General features: G+C 37.0%; 1 protein-coding gene across 4 annotated transcripts in view; it reads left to right on the top strand.

Moving 5' to 3' along the window:
• Window positions 1–260: 260 nt before the first annotated feature.
• NEDD1 (NEDD1 gamma-tubulin ring complex targeting factor) overlaps window positions 261–20,762 on the top strand; it is a 44,833-nt gene continuing 24,331 nt past the window's right edge. For 2 of the 4 annotated variants that reach the window (XM_087449066.1, XM_004417982.3), the window contains exons 1-5: window positions 261–321; window positions 2,635–2,778; window positions 5,621–5,715; window positions 9,682–9,798; window positions 12,818–12,958. In XM_087449066.1, the coding sequence (XP_087305192.1) occupies window positions 2,643–2,778; window positions 5,621–5,715; window positions 9,682–9,798; window positions 12,818–12,958 (489 nt within the window). In that variant the 5' untranslated portion in view covers window positions 261–321; window positions 2,635–2,642. Of the gene's footprint in view, window positions 322–686; window positions 1,553–2,633; window positions 2,779–5,620; window positions 5,716–9,510; window positions 9,541–9,681; window positions 9,799–12,817; window positions 12,959–20,762 lie in introns of those variants that run through there. The other 2 variants (XM_087449067.1, XM_087449068.1) reach the window with 2 other exon arrangements.

The raw sequence follows: 20,762 nt of genomic DNA, 5'->3' as shown, positions 1-20,762 counted from the left end.
GCATACAGTTGGCAGTTAGCGAACAAACGAATTTCAAAGCAGCAGCTGTCTGCGGCCCAAGTGCCACCGCTAGGGCAAGGAGGGAGCCACCCAAGCCCGCAGTTCCCGCCCCGGCGCGGGGAGAAGGACCCCCGCGGAGGCCTAGCACCGCCCCTGGCCCTACCCCGCCAACCCGAGGCCCCGCTTCGGGCAGCGCCCCTCCTCGTGACGCCACTCGGGGGCTGGACTTCCGGCCGCCGAAGTTTAACAGTCCAGGCGGGAGCCGGAAGCCCAGCGCCGGAGCGGGCCGCGCCGTGGCCCCCGGTGTCCCGCTGCCGAGAGGTGAGGTTCCGGAGGGCCTGGGGTCAGCGGGCCGCCGCCCGCCGTGTCCTTGCACACTCCTGAGCCCCGTCCGCCCTCCGGCCACCTCGGGGGGCGGGCCAGAGGTCCCGGGGCTCCGCGCCCCCCGCCCGGTGCGGCGCCCCGGACGGTTGCTGGGCGGAGGCGCGGCCGCGGGATTGGCGCGGAAGTGCCTGGAGCCGCGGGCCGGGGTCGCGCGCCGCCTCCTGCGAGGCCTCGGGCCCGGCCGGAGGGGCGGCCCGGTCCTCGGGGGTAGGTCGGCGGCGGCTCGGGGGGCGGGCCGCCTCCGGAGAGTGTGCCGCTTCGCCGCAATCCGCTCCCTTTTTGTAAACCTCTCCAGTAGGACTCGGATGCATTTTATAAGGTCGCCCCAGTCGCGCAGTTCTCCTGCAAGTAAAGTGCAGATTTGGTGAAGGAAAGTTGGAGAACTTTTGTTTGAGCTGAGTGTTGTGGCGGAATTTGTTCTTGTGGCCGCTGTCCCCGGATCCGGGGCGGGCCGTCTGGGACCGCCCTGTGTCCTGACAGCTCCTTTCGACGGGAGCCTCTTGGAGAGCTGATGTCATGCCCTTCCCTTAAATGCGCTCGAGTCTCAGAAGACCGAGGTGGGTGGGCAGGCGGTCCCCTTTCCCGCTGCACCTTCAGAGAAGGAAACAGACATGAAGTGACTCTGCCAGAGTCACTGTCACCTAACTCTGGGGCAGATCGTGTGAACCCACTTGTTCTGAGCCCTGGCTTTAAGTGATCCTTCCACGACACCACACCGCTCAGCAGGAGTGGTGTAAGATTATGGCAGAGCCATCTTTCAGTCGTGTTTGCTGGGTTCAGAGATCGCCTTTCCAGCACTTCATTGTTCCTTGAGTAGGAACCAAAAGGGCACGTGTTAACACAGGTCAGGCACCAGATCCAAACACTTTGCTTTTCAACAGATGACTGTACCGGCTTTTAGTAGCACCCTGTTTATCTGATAAATGATGTATAATGAATCACAAAAGTGACTTTTCTAGTTAACAAAAGTTTTAGCCTTTTTATAAGCACATTAAAAAAGTTTTTTTTTGTCTCTGGAGAATCAAAGGGCGCTATAATTTATACCTTGAATTTGTCCTCTGAAATAGGGTATATTGGACGTGAATGTGATGTTTTGTTGATGACTTGGGAACCTGCCTGTGACATCACTAATGCTGTGCTATTCTCTTGCACTCTTTACACCAGGAAGGTGTGTAGGGTATAGTTCTACGCCCCCTGCCCTTGCTCTTTCTCCCGTGTGTTTTTGAGCATTTTTTCTGACCTGTCATGCGTTACTCCTTGCTACTTTTTAAAGACACTTTAGTCTGCCTGGAGCAGCTTCCTTGCCTTCTCTCCTTTCACAAACCTTCTGTCTTGCCTTGGTTTGTGAAATCACTGTCAGAATTATGTGTTTGAACTATATACTGTGAATAAATAATATGAGCCAGGGTGTTGTAGACCGAGTATTGGTATAGGGACTTAGCAACATCTCCTTTGGCTATATTTGCTAATTTTGAAGTTACTTGGAAGAAGTAGAGTGACTGGATTCTGACCTGCAGGGGTGCTACAGTTTATCATACGTTGCTGAAAAGATTAGGAAAGGTTACCTATCCAACAGTTACTTGTTGAGTACCTACTGTGTGCCAGGAATGTTTCAAGACGGGTGGTGTACAAGACAAAATCTCTGTCCTCGGCATCTTTGTTTTGTTCCAAGTCAGAGGAGTCATACATTATTATGAGAACAAATAATTGAAGATAGCAGGAAGTGCCATGAAAAAAATGAAACAGGGTAATGGGATATAAGGCAGCTGGTGTGGGGCTGCTCTAGTCCTGGTGGTTGGGAAAGGCCATTCTGAGGAGGAGACAAGAGCTGAGACTGGAATGATGTGAAGGAGATGAGCATGGGAAATCTGGGGAAAGAGCATTCCAGGCCAGGGGGCAGCAAATGGAAAGACATCAGGCAAGAAAGAAAGAAGGCCATTGAGTCTGGTAGGCCCCCGGAGAAGAGAGACAGGAGAGTTACACCGGGGCCAGGTCATGTAGAGCACGCTAATGAGGTTGGATTTCATTATAATTGTGCTGAGGAGAGCCATTGGAAGGGTCAACTAAGAGATTGTGATCCGGTTTTCCTTTTAGAAAGAAACATCACTGCAGTTACTTGGTGGTGAGCATCCTCTCTGGGACAAAAGTAGACAAGCAGAGCCACTTGTTTTAGATTAGATGCTTCATTTTAAGTTTTTTTTTGCCTATCCTTAATTTTTTTAAAAATATATTGTTTTAAACCACTTGTAGGTGCAGCCATGCAGGAAAACCTCAGATTTGCTTCATCGGGAGATGATGTTAAAATATGGGATGCTTCATCTATGACGTTGGTGGATAAATTCAACCCACACACATCACCACATGGAATCAGCTCAATATGTTGGAGCAGCAATAGTATCCTTTTTTTTTTTTAAACAACTGCTTTCTGTTAGGTTAAACAAACAGTTTCTATGAAATTTTTGCATGCGACACATAATGAGAAATATATTTTGCATCACTGTGAAAGATAAATAGATAAAGTGAAATAGGAGTTTAATAAACAGTACATTATATGAATGCACACTGATATTCTGTTGATTTCATTTTTAAAAATTTTAGTTGCAACCCACTCTATTGTAAAACATTGCTATAAAATATATATATATATATATATAAGCTACTAGATCTAGACCATAGAATTAGTCTTGTTATCAACAGTTTGTTATTGAATCAAGTGGAATAAGGTAGGTAATGGTGGGAAAAATTCTGAAAGATTTTGAATGGGTTTTGGCATCTACATTTGGATATTCGTGGATCTGGTCTGGAAATTAAAGACAGAACTCAAAGGCAGAAGCAGAGGTAGGGGGAAGAGATAAAAGTTAGAAGTGTCCAACATCCCCATTTTACTGATGTACTCTCTGTATTTCTCTTCCTTTCTATGATGAAAATAGTCTCATCTCCCAAATAAAGTGTCTAGATTGAGTTTTCCTAAGCTTTTTGTGTTTCTGATTCACACCCTCCCTGAGTTAGTAAGCTCCTAAATGCAGATAAAATAAATGAGGGAGTGTAGCTTGTAAATCAGGATTTCTCAACCTTGCACTGTTGACATTTTGGGCCAGATAATTCTTTGTTATGGAGGCTATCCTGTGCATTGTAGCATGTTTAGAAGCCTTCTGGCTTCTCACCAGATGCCAGTAGCCCCCACTTGAGAACTACTGCTGTAAACAAAGTACTCCTACCACTTTTTGTATGAAAATGTTCTATATATTTGGTATGCTAGAAATTATCATTCTTTTGTGGAACTCATACATTATTTCTTAACAAATTAAGTTTTAGCGCGTCTGATCTTATCAATACCAAAGTATTAATATTCTGCTTCCTGATGAAAGTAAAAATATCAAAGCTTTAAAATGTGACTGATTCATGAACAAAAACATTAGCAGTTTTCATGCTTGACCTAATTATTCTTGCAAATATTTAACAAAAATGAGGAATTTTCTTATTGAATTAAATTTACCTCTTCATCATTCCTCGATTTGTATTAAAGTAGCAAAATGCATTACTTTGGTACTCTATTAATCAAATTCACGGTGAAGTGACTACAGTTTTGAAGGGCTCTCCAGATGTGCAGTGGGGGAAAATGTTTTAAAAGAGAGTGACAAATATGTGAGCTTGCTTCTCCCTATTATTAGATTTTTATTATGTGTAGAGCTAAATTTCCCTGTTACTTACAGAATAAGAGGAAAAGCAGCAATTCTTAATAAGATTTATTATTTTTATTTTATTTTTATTCCAAGGAGTTTTATTAGGAGTTGGCATTTGCTGATAAACCACTTAATGGTTTATCAACAAAACTGATGTGACTATGAGGTAGAGTTGTATGACTTTTAGAAACTGGTCTTATTTCTATATAATTTTCTTGTACAAGTAGATGTCCACGGGAAACCTTTGTATAGTCTTCTTCCTAATGAGGCTTTGATCCCTTCCGTGGGGGTTAGTTACTGAAGAACAAAGACTTCCCACACTCAACTTGGGGTCCACTTAGTGGGGATTCCAAGAACAGGACTAATGGTGAGGTACCAGGGCGATTAGTTTTCTGGGTTTCTTTGTTTTTTGTCCCTCTAGGTAATGTTCGTCACTTTCTCATGACTTCTCAAACTACATGAGAAATAAAAGAAGTAACTAGATTACCCTTTCTATTATATTTTCAGTCCTTTATTTTCTATATTCTAAGGAGAAAAGTTGCAGTAAACAGAGGAAGAAGCCAAGGAAAGGGAAATGATTTATTTTTCTCAATGCTGCAATATCTAGGTGGAAATGAGTTTGTTTAAATCATATATCATAAAATTACAGTCCACGGTCTGTTCACACAATATCTGAGTATTATGCAAATCATCTAAAAGTAATGCAGTTAGGATGTTGCTTTTAAAAAGCATAGATTTAAACTTCTGATATTTTAATTTGTTATGACTCTCAAAATCAGACTCTTGTTCTTGGTTATATTATTGTATCTAATCAGTTTACTTTTAAAATACTTACTGTTTTGTGTTTACTGATTATTCCACTTACAATTTATGTAAAATAAGGTAAATATAATTTTAAATTAAAATTTTTAGATAAATAAAATTTAAAATTATATTTTAAATGATTTAAATTAAATTTAATTGAAAGTTAAAACTCTTCATAACATAAATAGTTGCTATTAAACCACACATTTATATTTGCTGTATTTACTGTAATATTTTTAATACATTTATGATTAGAACACTCTATCACAAAAATTCCAGTCCTGAGAAAATATATCTTTATATTTCTAGTGGAAAAATAGGAGACTAATGTGGATATTTGCTTCCTAGCTTACATTACCAAGCACTGTGTTAATAAATAACTGTCTTGAACAGTTTTTATAGATGAAAAGGCTGATATTTGCTGATGTTGCTTTTATCATGCTCTCACTCTTGAGGGATAAAATTAGACCTTCTGGCCTACTCTTTGAAAATGGAGTAGTATTTCACGTGGGTTAGATAGCTTTCAAGTGATAGCAAAGCCAGAAAGGATAGTTCTTCCCTGCGGTAGTAGTACAGAGAATTAGTCTCAGTAATTAGTAACCTGAGCCGTTTTTGAAAGCTAATGTATAAGCTGTATTCATTACTTGTCTTCTTGGTTAGTGAGCTTGCTCTTATCACAGTTCTTGTAATAATAGTATAGTGCTAGAGTTGCTCATGGATTGTTTGATGCTCCATAACTCTTCATTTAGATAACTTTCTAGTGACAGCATCTTCCAGTGGCGACAAAATAGTTGTTTCAAGTTGCAAGTGTAAACCTGTTCCACTTTTAGAGCTTGGTGAAGGGGTAAGTGATTTTTTTTTTTAAAAACCTTTTGAAAATCTTAGTTCTACTTGAGTGGTAATTGCTTATTTATTACAGTGCTTGCAACTTTTAAAGTTGTTTAAAAGCGTTATTCTTATCCTGAGCTCAAAATAAGACAGCAACACTTAAAGATGAGATGAGTGTGCTTACTGAAACATCTTCAGGTAAAATAATATTGCATCCTAGGGGAGCAATCAAGGACTTAGATTTCCCTTCTGTGGGAGGTTCCCTGGTATTGCTGCCTTTTTGAGGACCATGTCCCACGCACGCCATTAGGTTGACTTGACCCTGAGAGCCCTAATGATGTAAGCCTACCCTTACTGATGTTGGACTCAGGACTGTCAGCTAAAGACCCCTCTCTAATGGTAGCCTTCTGCTTTAGCTTCTGTCTGCCTGGTTCTGAGGGGCCAGCCTGAGCTTCCCTAAGCTCTCCTAGAACAGGGTGGCTTTGTCAAAATGAGCTTTGGTTCCAGAGCATTTAAATGAAGCTCTCCTACTTACTGTTTTCTTATCCTTTTGTTTTATAAGTTAATCCCTGTGATTCAGGATAATGCTGGCTTTCCTCATTTCTAATCACACACATTCCTTGAAAGCTATTTCTTTTTTAAATAGGATAAGGTCTAAATAAAAAGGTACAAGTAGTTGGTAGCTTGTTCTTTTTTAAAAAATTCAGAGTTTTCATAGTAGACCCTAAATCACTATGAATTGTCATAATTTTGCACGCTGGAATAGGAAACCTGGCCCAATTCGAAGGAACACAGCAGGACAATGGATTATAAGCTCATCTAATTTAAAAAGGACTTAGAATTTCTATTGGTTCTTTCCTAAGGGTATCCAGTGGGATTGATCTGAGCATAAGTTCCAGCCCACAGATGTTGGAGGCCGGGGCAGAGAGAATGTCTGCTAAGGGTAGAAATGGAGTTTGAGGCCCTCTGCCTATTCAAACTCAGTTAAGTAAAAGTGAGGCAGAGAGCATTCCTAGTCAATAAAAGGTAAAGTATACTCTTTAAGAGCAGGCAAAACATCTTAGTCATCTTTGGATCTTTAGATCCTGTCAAAGGTGGTCAACAAACGTTTGTCAAAGTAAATATCAACATCAAAACAATTTCAGTTTCCACCTCTACCACTATAAACACACACACACACACACACACACACACAGACACGCTACTTTTATGCTTTATGCCTTAGAACCAGTTTGGGACCCTAGAACCAGTTGTTGTTGTTAATGTATAAAAATAACAGATGATATTCACAAGTGTGACACCACTCTTAAGGATTTTGTGAATATTCCACATCACATTAGTTGCTATAGGTAGTTCTCTTTCCCACAGTTAAGAAGTCACATCAGAGTGCAGGTGGATGAAAGTGAAGTCATTATAGTTATAATTTGAATCTGCTTTACTTTAATTTACTTATAAAATATTTTGCAAACATTGGTTCTTTAGCCTTTGTTAGTAATTGCTTGTAACATATTAGTGTGTTGATAACCTTTGCTTCGTACCTTCCAAGTCCTGTTAATCATGTACCCCTGTTTGAGATATTGGACCTTTCCCACTTGGAAAGTAAGATTCTATCCTGCTTACTTTTAACATTATTTTTAGGGTGCAATTTTAAGTTCATATTTATTTTCTTTGATTTTGTATTTTACCTCTTTAAAGTAGACAGATTGGTCTTAACAGTATTATAATGGGTATGGTAGGCTACTACATCCTAGAAATTTGACCAGCTGTTATTTTTAGATTTAAAAAATTCCACCCATTGCTTTTCTCTTGGGGTACAGGATTCCTGTAAAACCATACAATTTCCATTAATTATTTAGATTCATTAGCTACATTAATAATACATTAACTTAAAAAATGATCTTCTATCATTAGGGTAAGCCAGCTATAAGTATAGGTTTTGTTCTGAACCCTTAAGAATAATTTGTTTTTGACGATTAGAATCCTAGCATATCGATCTTTGATGGACCGCCATTCTTGTCTATTTTCTTTAAAGGTTATTTTGATAGCTCTTAGCAAACTGTCCTGATTTGCAGTGATAACCAGATTCTACATCTTAATCTATTTAGACCAACGTCAATTTCTAGAATGGTACCTGCAAGACAATTATAGCAACTATATTGAAACATTGATGTAATGTGCTCCTGGTATTTTTATATGTGTTAGTAATTTTGACTCCTGGTCAGAATTTCAGAGCTAGAAGAGACCTTGGGGGAGGTTAGGGGGGTGCTGTCGGCACCCTTTTAAGAATCTGGTGCTCTCTTGAGCAGAGGATGTTTTTGAGATGCATGGACTCTCAAGGTAAGAACAATAGATCTAGTCCTCATATTTCATTTCTCAGACGAAGAAATGTAGGCTCAGAAAAGGAGGATGATTTGCCCAAAACTGCATAGCTTGCATTTTAACTTTTAACTGAGTCGCAAAATGTCCCCTTTGGAATTCATTTCTCTTATTTTCCCCATGGCATTCAACTAGAGGTCAGAACAGTTAATGTACCTATATAGTGTATCTGAAGGTTAAATAGAAAAAACATGCGACATTGTGTTCTGTGTAGCATAGTTACTGGTGGTACCATCAGATACATGACAGTCATAGATACTCCCTGTGAGAACAACTTGATAACCTCTGTGTTTTTAGCCATTTATCCTATAAATATTTGTTGAGTGTGTATATGGTCTGTGCTACTGAGACTGACGTTGTGGTGGGAGACAGACAATAAACTAGTAAACAGAATACCCGTATAGTTATAAGTTATTATGCAGAGAACTAAAATAAGATATTGAGATAGCAAGTTACCTTAGGTGGCCAAGGGAGGTCTCCTGAAGAGGTGGCTTTTAAGTTGATGTCTGTTGACCAGAAGAAGCCATTCAGCCCAGATTGAGGGAATTGAGCTTCCCAGGCCAGAACAGCTGTGTAGAAGCCTTGAGGCAAATACAGAGTTGTTATGTTTAAGGAATGGAAGAAGGTCAGTGTGGTTGGAGAATTAGTGGGTGAGGAAGAAAATGGTGAGAGACTAGGTAGGAAGGGGCCAGATGAATAGGGCTTAGAAAGCCAGGTTAATGAGTTTGGAATTCGTTCTAGGTATGATTGGAAGCCACTGAAGGTTTTTAAACGGAGACACATTATCTGATTTACGTCTTTTAAAGGTCCCCCTACTTGCAGAGCACAGAGTGTAGGGAAGCAGGGCAGCCAGGTAGGAGGCTGCTGCTGTGGTTCGGCAAGGTTTGGAGTAGGGTGCTCGTGGTAGCGATAGATGAAGTGGGGCCCGTGTGGGATTTATTTTTAGGGTTGGAGTTTAGAGAACTTACTGATAGATTGGGGCCAGGGAGAGTGGGGAATCAAGGGTAATTCTGGATCTTTATCTTGAGAAACTTGATGGATGGTATCTTGACAGAGATGGGGAAGAGAGTAGAGTCAGATTCTGATGATCTGATGTTTGAGACTTGGGCTCCTTAGGGGGAGATTTGCTGTGAGACTTGGCCGTCTTGTCCTCTTTATAAAACTTCCCCCATCTGTAAATGGAGGGGTAAACTAGATATTCTGTAATATCCCCGCTAGCTTTAGCATTTTCTGCGCTATGGGATGATTTTAATTGAAGATATTCTGTGGAAGTGCGAGAGCAGGTTTTTTATTAAGGGGTGATATTAAGGGCAAGGAAGCCCTGATGGGAGGTCAAGACTTGCTGGTGTTTCCTACGCTTCCTCTGTCACCTGTTCTGTGGAAGAGAACATGAATCTGGTTGATTTCCTTGAAGTCTTTTTGAACCGCTTACAAGCTGTTGGATCCACGTGGAAGATGATGAGAGGTGAATCTTTTATTACAAGTATTAGCATGTTTATAGCATTTAATTCACATATTTTTCAGGTGCTTACTAAGTGTTAGATGAGACTTGAAAGTCAGCTCTGGGCTCTGTTAAATTAAGGTAACTTTTTTTTTTCTTTGATAGCAAAAGCAGACATGCGTCAGTTTAAATTCTACATCTATGTATTTGGTAAGCGGAGGCCTAAATAATACTGTTAATATTTGGGATTTAAAATCAAAAAGAGTCCATCGATCTCTTAAGGTAAGCAACTTTTTTTTAATCCTTACAAAAATGGGTATCTCACAATGTGTTTAGAGTAGTTATCAAACTTTTCTTTGAATTTTGAGCTTTTATTTTAAAAATAAGATGCTTCAGAATTGAAGTGAGATTTGTTAGGGAAAATAAATATGCTGTTAGCCAAAAACTTAATTTTTTTGGTCTATTTTTTCTTCCATGTATGTCACGAATGCATATTATTGGGGTTTAAAACTTTTTCTTTATTTTTCGCTTAGTTTTACTCTTGTTTGAGTGAATCACTTGCTTCATTTTCTCTAAAGTATGGCTCGTTGTCATCAGAGATTTTTTTTAAGGAGCTTTGAAAAAAAGAGTGGTTTTGGGACCACAGTTCATATTCGATTTAGTAGTCAGAGTTGGGGATTTGACTTCTTAGTTCTCTGCTACGGTTTGTGTTGTTTTTGTATGTATTTGCATCTTGGTAAGGAAATATTTTCTAAAATAACTTACGATTTATAATTAGTGGTTTTTTAAATAGCTTTTTGCAGTTTCAGAAAATAAAAATAATCATTACAGGAAAGCCTCTGGTTATGGAATTTTTTTGGAATTCTGCTTTTCATTATTATGTTCTTGTAATATTTGGAAGTTCATCTTTAAAGTTATTTTTAATTTTTATATGTCTTTTTAAAGAGTTTTAACATGAAAAATTTTAAGCATCTTTATATATATATATACACACATATACCTATACACATAGAGAAAGATCTTCCTTTAACCCATCACCTGTGTATTCATCGTCTGACTTCAATGATGGTCAGCTCATGGACAGTATTGTTTTATCTATGCGTGCATCTACTCTCTAATCCTCACGCCCTCAGAATATTTTCAAGCAAACACCATAGATCATTATCATTTTGTTTTACTTTATCTCAATGTCATTGAGTTAATTCTTACTAGAGGTGTGGTATATAGAAGAATGTTTTTTTCTTAGCTAAGTTGAAGTATAATTCTGTAATTGATATTTAAAATATTACCTTTGGAACTTCCTTATTTTAGTTATTAGCTAAACTTTTGAAGAGTCTTCAGGAAAATTGAAAAGTTGCCAATAATGAGAATAGTTGGCTTTTGTTGAGTTCTTTGATATGCCCACCACTATGCTTAACATGTGTTTATTCTGTTTATCTCAACATCTCTGCAAAGCAGGTAGTATTATTCCTAAGTACAGATGCAGAAACTCAGGCTCAGAGATGTTCAAGAACTTGTTCAAAGAGTAATGGCAAAGATGAGATGCCAACTCAGACATTATTCATTGTTTAGTCTTTTAAATTATGAAATAATTGAAATAAAGCTATTTAGAGGGGTATAGCCACTATGAAGAGGGCATCTTACAGAATTGAGAAGAGATTAGAAGTCTGTGGCCAGTTTTGTCCCACATTGTCACACATTTTAGCATCCCTTTTCCCATCCCTCCTTACTGCATGGCAAAATTCTCCTCATTTTTCCATCCTCAGCTCTCCCCACTACTGCAGGTAGTTTTTTCTCTTCTCAGTGTTTGACATTCTTGAGTGCTTCATTCCTTCCTTCATTCAGTTAACAAGTGTTGGACTGACTAGTTGCGATAGTGGGAAATCTGGTCTTGCACATTTGGATCCTTCCTCTGCGGTTCTCTCCCTGGTCATAGCACAGTTTCTGGTACTTGTTAGGTGCTTAGTAATTGTTTACTGAATGATTTCTCTTCCACAGTGGAAATAAGGAAGACACCTGCCTCTTTACAAGGTCATAGAAATTGTGTTGGACCCCACATTTTTAATTTCCCAAGTGGGAATGATACACTAAATGTCCACTCTCTTTTTTATCCTCATCAGACATTTTTCCCTCAGGATAGCAATTATTTCTTTGATATTACATTACTTTGATATTATATTACTATTCTTGATATTGCATTAATCTAATTATTAGATACAAAGGTTAGTTTGTTTATATTATTAAGATATGACAGCAAACTGTTAATAAGTATACTCCTAACCCTGATCACTTTTCTATGCTCCTGCTAGATAGCTCTAATTTAATATTGGAAAACATAGTCCTCGTGAACTCAGTTTGTTTAAAACCAAACAGTTTCATTTCCTCAAAGGGGCTTCCCCTTTGGATTTAGGCGACAGCCTAGTGTAGTGGGAGGAAAATAAGCTTTGGAGTTGGACCTGGAATTGAATCCTGGAATTGAATAGCAGTTATGTGAGCTTGCACAGGTTTCTTAACCTTTCTGTGCTTCATTTAGTTGACTCATCTATAAAATGAGAATAATGACCTTGCCTCCCAGGATTGTTCTAAGGGTTAATAATAATATATAAAGCTCCCAGTGTTAGTAGGTACTCAGCAAATGGAAACAGCTGCTGTCGACCTTCAAACATGCCTTGCTCATTCTGGGTTTGGGGCTTTTGTTTTTTTCTGTCTTCCATTTTGCAGTGTCTGGTTTCTTTCCCCTTCCCCTAACTTATCCTTTCTTGAAGGTTGAACTCAAGCTTTATGCCTTCCATAAAGCTTCTTGTGTCAATTCGGTTCACAGTGATGCCTCTTCTCTTTCCTCTTACACTTTGCCTTTACCACTCATTTAGCATTCATTCTGCCATTTTCATGTTAATTTAAATGTCCTGTCTTCTCAGTTGAACAGTAATACTCTCAAGGGCAGGGACTCTCATGATAGTCAACTTGCAATAAATGTTACTTGTCAGTGGAAATGAATTCTTGAAAGCAGACCTAATGCCATTTAGAAAATTACCTTTCCTTTCTGCCTCTTGTTTCAGAGTGCCTGGTCATTATTATGGTTATGAAAAATAAATCTCTTTTCCCTGAGAAGACTTGGTGTTGATCAGATAGTTTCTTGCTTATTTGAGTAATTTTTTTTAGATTATTTGAGGAAAATGTTAAAACAAATACTAAATTGACAAATACATAATATTTACAAAACATGAACTTTACAAAAACATGAAAATGTGCTGTTTGAAGGTTATGTGGCACTGTACTTACTTTCATTTCTTTCTTTCAGGATCATAAAAATGAAGTAACTTGTGTAACATATAATTGGAATGATTGCTACATTGCTTCTGGATCTCTCAGTGGTGAAATTATTTTGCACAGTGTAACCACTAATTTATCTAGTACTCCTTTTGGCCATGGTAGTAACCAGGTACAGTTTATTTTTATTTATCAAAATAAAGCTGGTAAGATACATTTTTAATTATCTTACATAAGACAATGTATTTAAGTTTTTAAAATTAAGTATTTTAAATTTGCATTTAGCATGCTTGAAAAGCTCACAGGTAGCTGTTTTTTAATGGTAGTGTTTTAAAAATGTTCAGATAACAAGCTAATTCGTACTAGGTTATGGGGTTTACGTGAGTTCAGTTATGCCATTGAATAGTCACATGCTCCTAGAATATAACTGTATATAACAAAATACAAATGGTTGTTAATAGGTTAAGCCCAAACATGAATGTTAATCTTTCTATGACATTATAGTTATAGAAGTGTTGCATAGCTCAAACTATGTCAGCTACAAGCCAGATACTTATGTTCATAAATACTCTAGTGGCTATGGGATAATTGAGTGTGTTTGGGCACAGGGTAAATTGAATTTTGTTTTTTGTTTAAGTATATGATAGTTTAAGTATCAAAGTTTATTCATGTATTTCAGGTTAATATAGGAGTATTTAGGAAAACTTTTTATAAAGGAAAATTAGTCAAATTTTTTCCTTTATAAAAAAATTAGTCTATAAAATTCTTGAAAGAATAAATTCAGTTTCTCAAGAAATCTAATTCTTGGCTAACTTTCTATGACATTCTTCACAGAAGTTTCCAGTGAGGTGCAACTTCTTTTAATCCTTACTTTTTATTGTAATCACTTTGGCTATAACTTATTAGATAAAATATGGGAGCTCTTCATTTTTGAAAAGCAGTTTTTAAAATCATTATTTGAATAGTATGTGTTTAGAGTTTAAGGAAAATTTAGTGGATATTAAAAGTGTACAGAAAAAAATCTTTTCTCAAGTTCCATATGTTTTGGAGAATGAAAGAGATACACATATAAATTATGTTATGGGTGATTGATATAAAACAATTTTATAGGGAGTTAGAACAGTGAGAGAAAATGATCTGATTGGGAATAAAATAGGGAAAGTTGAAGGAGGGAGGATTTCAGCTTGGTCTAAGGCTTAATTGATTTTTGTTTTGTTTTGTTTTTACTACAATATCAACTGACCTCTTTGCCAATCAACTTGTATTAGAGTTAGTTCTTCGCATGCCACATTCTGGTTGGAACCATGTCTTATTTCTTTGTCCTTAACCGTCGTCCAACTTTGTGCCTTAACATGGAAAAGATTCTCAATAAATATGTGGACGAATACATTTAGAGATAAAGATTGTAATAGGCTAATATAATAGAGAACTTTGGGAGAGGGATATTTTATGTGGAGGAAGTCTCATGAACAGAAACGAAGAGAAAGGACGGTGTGTGGGTTTTATATATGGCCAATGTGAGAAAAAATTGGAAGGGTCAGCATGAACATAGTGTTGATGTGGGGCTTTGAATGCCAGACCAAAGATTTGCCTTTTCTTTTGGAAGGCATTTAGGGAGCTAATCAGAGTTTTTGGTTAGTTGAATGTCAGAATCATAGAATCCTTGAACTGAAAAAAATCGTGTAGAGGTAATCTTACTTTCTGTGTTTTCTGGATGAGGATAAGTGATTTGCCACAGAGAATATATTAATATTATCATAGAAGCAGGAAGTAATGTTTTGTTTTTGTGATTCTATTTTTTGGTTGTTTGTATTTTGATAATGGAATCATAAAGCCTAGGCCCATAGACATTGGAACTATTGTAAAAAAATCTTATCTAGTGTTCCAATGTCTTGCTTTTTAAGGAAATGGAGTAATTTTTCTTTTATTTATTTTTTTGGTATACTAGAAGCATGACAAACTTAAGATTTATAAATTCTGGGCTGACTTTTCAGTAACCTAAAAATTAGGTCAGATACTACTATGTGTATTCTTATATTTCAGTTTTTATTGTATCTTACTGGATTTTTATTAAAACCAGACATGAAGGAATAGTTCTGAAAACATTGGATTTGGTTATTGCTCTTGGCCGTATTATGTGTAAAATACTGAAAATTTTTAAATTGAGATATAACTTACATATAATAAAATGCATATGTCTTAAGTGTACAGCTTGATGAATTTTTCTGTATACATACACCTGTGTAACTACCACCAGGATCAAGATGTAGAACGTTTCCGGCACACCAGAGGATTCCCTCTTAACCATTCCCAGTCACTACTTTATATTCTTAAAAGAATTGTATGTGTCTGGCTTCTTTTAGATTGCTTTGCTGCGTCGAATAGTAGTTCATACTGTAGTACTACTGTGTAGTGTTCCATTATATGGATGTGCCACAATTTATTTATCTGTTCTCTTGTTGATGGACATGTGAGTCATTTCTAGTTTTTAGTTATTTCGATAAAGCTCCTGTTAATATTCTTGTACAAGTCCTCTTTGTGGACATATGTTTTCTTTTCTCTTGAGTAATACTCAGGAGTAGAACTGCTGGGTCTTGAGGTAGGCATCAACTTTTACTTTACTAAAAATTGCCAAAAAGTATTCTAAAGTGCTTGTGCCATTTTACACTTCTACAAGCAGTGCATGTGAGATCAGTTGCTCCACATTTTTGCTAATACCAGGTATTGTTTATCTTACTAATTTTAGCCACTTTGATTGTTGTGTAGTGGTATCATTGTGGTTTTAATTTGCATTTCTCTATGTTGAGTGAGTTGAGTGCATTTTCATATACCTTTCTTTGTGAAGTGACTCTTCAAGTCCATTCCTCCTTTTTGTGTTCGGTTATTTGTGTTTTTCTGATTGATTTATAATTATTGTATATTCCAGATGGAGTCATTTTTTGGATATACATGTTGCATATATCTTCTTTTAGCCTACGGCTTGCCTTATCACTCTCAATGCCTTCTTTTTAAATGAACAGAAGTTCTTCAATTCAATGAAATCTAATCTAGTGTATCACTTTTTTTTAATGGATGCTGCTTTTGTATCTTCTTGAACAATCTTGCTTGCCCCAGCGTCTTAAAAATAATGTCCTTTGTTTTCTTTTAGATAAGGCTTTATTATTTTACTCTTCTCATTTATGTCTATTATGATCCATTTCACATTAATTTTTGTGTATGGTGTGAGATAGGGTTCAACTTTCCACACAGGTATATAATTATGTCAGCATTATTTATTGCAAAGACCATGCTGTTGCTGCTGGGGTGAGTGTAGGTGGTGAGAGGGTTTGGAGAGCATTCCAGACAGAGGTTGTCACCTTCATAGAATCCTTACTACTATTTATTGTGTTTCAAGTACTGTGATCCTTGCTTTATGTTACATTTTCTCATTTAATATTTGCTTCTCATTTGTGAGGTGCGTGGTATTCTCATTTTACAAATGGGAAAACTGAGACTCCAGGACTTTCAGATGACAAGACTCTTAATTGATGTTTTGAAGGTCAACTCTTCAAGAGTGATAGCATTGTTTCCTTTTGGATCTCTTTCTAGCTCAGGAGCAGCTGAATGTATAAGGATTTGAGGATCCAAAGTTTCTGGAAACTGCAGTATTCTCTTGTTACTTTTGTGTAGGAGTCCAAAATTTAGTTTCATCTCTGCTTCACATTAAAGAAATATCTTTTAAAATTCTGGGTGACAGATAGGTTGTTGTATTGTTAATTTTCAAAGGATTCTCATTAATTAGTTTGTATAGCAAAACTGAATTTAAATTATCTTCTAGTTTAGGAAAACTGTAATGCTCAAAGCTTATCTCTTGTGCAAGGTCAGATAAACCAGAACCTGAGATTTCGTGTGCTCTTCTGGACTTACTTCCCCAAACTGGTTTTTGAGCATCTTTAGGTTTAATGTGTTCCCTCCAAACCTTTGCTAATTTACCAGTTGTAAGTTGACCAAGTAATCATATTTTGTGTTTTAGACTGACTTAGAATAAGGAAAGCATTAAAGAAGGTGAAGAAATTGAACTGGAGTATGTTATTTTTTTTCCCTTTTCCTGGAACAAATATTTATATATATTTTTTGTGTACTATATTATTTTATTTTCTTCTATTTAAAACATACTACATGGGCTGGGAAACGCCAGTTGGTCCCTCCCTGTGTGTGTAAGTATGCAGTCTCAGTTTTCTTAGTGAGGAAAGTCGCAGTTTTCATGGTTTCCCTTTTACAGGCAGCATAATTGAAATCTTTGGAGTGTTTTTTTAAATTAGTTTTTTTCCTACAAATGATTTCATTATGGCTTATTTTATCTATTGTTGACCAAAAGCATAGAATTGCTACTTGAGCATTCATTTAAAAAAATTTTTTATTAAGATTTCTCAAAATTCATTTAAAATTTCAAATATATTAAATATTCTTTTCTTAAATTTGAACAATATTGATAAAAATTTCAAGTCTGTCAAAAAATTGACATAATTTAATTCAAATATACTGTTGCCCAGCCCAATTTCTATGTTGATAAGTTTTACTATAGATAGGGTCTGGGTGATTGAGAAAAATAGTAGGTAGGGCACATCTAATGATTAAATTAAAATTTTTCCATTTTTGTTTCTGTGAACAATCAAGAATTTGAAATCTTTAAAAATGTTCAAGCTGATTTCTTATCGAAAGTGACAAAACCGTGGAATCTCACTGAATCTGCACTATACTGAATTTCATATCAGAAATGAGATTGCCTGAATATATTTAGAATCTTACTTTGAAGTGTCTGAGCTGAATTGGAGCTGTTAGTTTTATGTGGATCACAGTGTCTTGCTGCAGAGGAAAAACAGCCTTACTGCTTCTGCAGAACTGCCAGGGCTGACACTCCTAAGATTGTAATTACTTGGCACTGTTGGGCAAGTTCAGCAGCTTAGGCTCACAAACAAGTTAACCTGTGTTGCTTTTTCAAACTGCAGCCTTTTTCAAAGCAGTTAAGAAAGGGTATCTGTTTTATTGATTCCTTCGATTTAAAAATGATCTTTAAGTGTAGCAGGCTTTCTGTGAGATTTTAAATATAATGTATTTCAGTATATGTGAAGTCCATTTTCTTCAGTGAAATTTTTGATATTTTAGGTATAGATTTTGTAGGTATTAAAAGCCTGTTTGAGTACAGAGATCTGGTAAATTAAATAATTTTTAATTACATTTAAAAAATAATTTTTTATCAAGAATGAGTTTAATTCTAATTTGGTTAACTTGGTTGACTGGTTGTGTTTATACCTGAATTTCAGCGCTCAAAAACTGACTCCAAAGCTTCATATCTAGAATAGATCTCCTTTATGTTATATAGGAGCGATGGTATACAATTGCATGATAATGTGTCCTTGATTCTCTTAATTTATTTCCTTAGTATTTGTGTATACTTGTCTAGCCTGTATATTTTGTTCTTGAGCAATTTTATAATCAACATGTTGGCATAAAATAAAATTCTAATCTGCATTTTTATATATTACTTCTTAAAGGCTAATTTTTTTCCTTCTATTTTTGTCCTCTAAATTTTCTTTAATGGGAAGTTATTTGAAGAATGTTTTCTTGGAGTATTTCTATGTATAGCTCTGTCTTCCTTCCATATAGTTATAATCGTTTTATTGATCCAATCTTGTTTTCTGCCTTTTTCTCATTAGTATTCTATCCCAGTTATTCCCATATTACTAATCTTCATAACCATAATTTTTTAATGGGTGCATAATATTCCATTGTTCAAATGACAGTTTATCTTCACATTTCTGTATTTTGGGTATTTTCCAAATTTTTATAATCACAATGAGCACCATATGTTAATATTGTTTCCATAAGTGTATCTAATGCTTTTCACTTTCTCTTTGAGATTACAAATTCTCTTTCAGTGTAACTCGGTAGCAGGCTTACATTTTCTTTCCTTGAAGAGCTTAAGTGTGTTACTTATCATTTTTGGTCTCAACTGTCTGATGATAATTCGAGTATTTTTTTCCCTATGAGTTACTTTTTCTTTTTTCCTAGATGTCGAAAGGATATTTCTTTTTCTTTCAAGTCCAGTAATTTTACTAGACTGTGTCTTGGTGTTGGTTATTCTGTATTGCTGTTCAGAAGTACATGATGTGGTCATTTAATTACATAGTTTCAAATCTTTTGTTCTTTCAGGCAGGTTTTCTTGAATCATAGTTTTGAGTAGTTGTTATTTTCCTTATCTTTGTTTTTTCTTTGTTGGATCTTATCTTCAATGATTTATTATTTTCTCTCATCATTTTTAACTTTTGCCTTATTTTTGATTTTTAAAAATTCTGTCCTTTTTACCTATCTTTAAGGTGTTGTCTGTTGTGTTTATTTATTCTTGTATTCTTTTTAAATTAGCCTTCATTTGTAAAGAGATAGTTTAAAATTTCTAATTCTTTTCCAAATTCTGACATCTCATTTCTGAGTTTTCCAATTATGATCTGTGTTGTTTTTTAATGTCTTATATCATTTTATTGTCTTCTAGGTCATCTGTTGAGAATGTCTTTCTTCTTGTTCTCGTAATAACTTTTTATGGGATTTATCTGTGAATTTAGTTTCCCTGAACTTCTAGACAGAGGTGGGGTTCAGGGTGTCTTTTCTAACTTTATAGAGCTCCCTCTTGTTTTTCAGGTAGTTTTTTAAAACAATGGTGACTGGTTTTCTGAGGTTGCCTGGCTTTTTGTTCCACTCCCCTACCTGTATGTGAGCTTCCACTTTCTTTCATCTCTGTTGACTCCATCCTGCTCAGGTTTGCTTCCACTCCTAGTAGGGTCTTCTCAGTGTGGTGCCCTGACCTGAAGAGAGGTGCCTTGACTGGTCAGTTTGGGGAGTTCATTGAGGCTAAACCGCCCTAGCCCTTCAGACCTTTCTGCAGACCTTTTGTACAGACCCACTAATGCAGTGGATATTCCTGCTTTCAGCTAATGTTGTCAAATTGGCCACCATGCTTTCCTGTGAATACCTTGTGGCTATTTTGGGCTTTTCCTGTTCTCAGATCTCTCTCAGACTCCCTGTTATTTCCTTCTGCTTTCTCCTGCACAGATACTAATATTATAAAGGACTTGTGGCTGTTAATTGTTTGACCTACTAGCATGTATATTGGGGTTCATGGGGATACCTCTTGTCTAGTTTTGTTGTAAATGTTGTTCATGGGATTTTAGTTTTGCTATCTGGTTTTCTGTCTGTCTGTAAAATATGCACACAGACACACACACTTCACACTCACAGTGCTGTGGATCCCCAAGACCAGGTTTGAAGATTCACTAGGAAGGCTCACGTGATTCAACATAGTCATACACATGACTATGAGGTATTATAGTGAAAGGATCCAAAGCAAAATCAGCAAAGGGAAAAGGCACATGGGTGAAGTCCTGAGGAAACCAGACATGAGCTTCCAAGAGTCCTCTCTCAGTGGAGAGGATGTACTTAGTTTCCCCAGCATCAAATTGTGACAACATGTATGAAATGAGGGAAGCTCCTTAGAGACTCATTGCCCAGGCTTTGTATTGGAGGCTGGTCACCTAGGCAACCTCTGCCTAGCGTGTGCCGAAATTCTAAACTCTCAGAAGGAGAGCATATATTCAGCCATGGTTCAGCCATAAACCATATCTTTTGCACAAACAATGTAGGCAAAGTGAGCCACCCTTATCAGTCAGTGAGCCACTCTTATCAGTTAGGGTAGTGGGAACCCTCCCAAAACCCAAGTTCCCAGATACCAGCCAATGGCCGGCCTTGAAAGCAGGACTTTGTAAGGATAGGCAGTCTCAGGCCTGCTTGTTAAGTCTTTTCTGCACTCACACACACACAGACACAAATGGAGGAATTCAGGGAGATTCGAAAATGCTGCCACCACCATAACCACTGTCTTCTCAGAGTCCTCCAGTTAAAAGGATTTTAAGCAAGACAGAAATACGTTCAGGTTTCCAGTTTTG

Source organism: Ceratotherium simum, chromosome 25 (genome assembly GCF_057802395.1).
Source record: "Ceratotherium simum simum isolate JZ-2026a chromosome 25, ASM5780239v1, whole genome shotgun sequence".
NCBI classification, from domain to species: Eukaryota; Metazoa; Chordata; class Mammalia; order Perissodactyla; family Rhinocerotidae; genus Ceratotherium; species Ceratotherium simum.
Note: the sequence above shows the minus strand (reverse complement) of the source record. Positions and strands in the feature narration are given on the sequence as shown.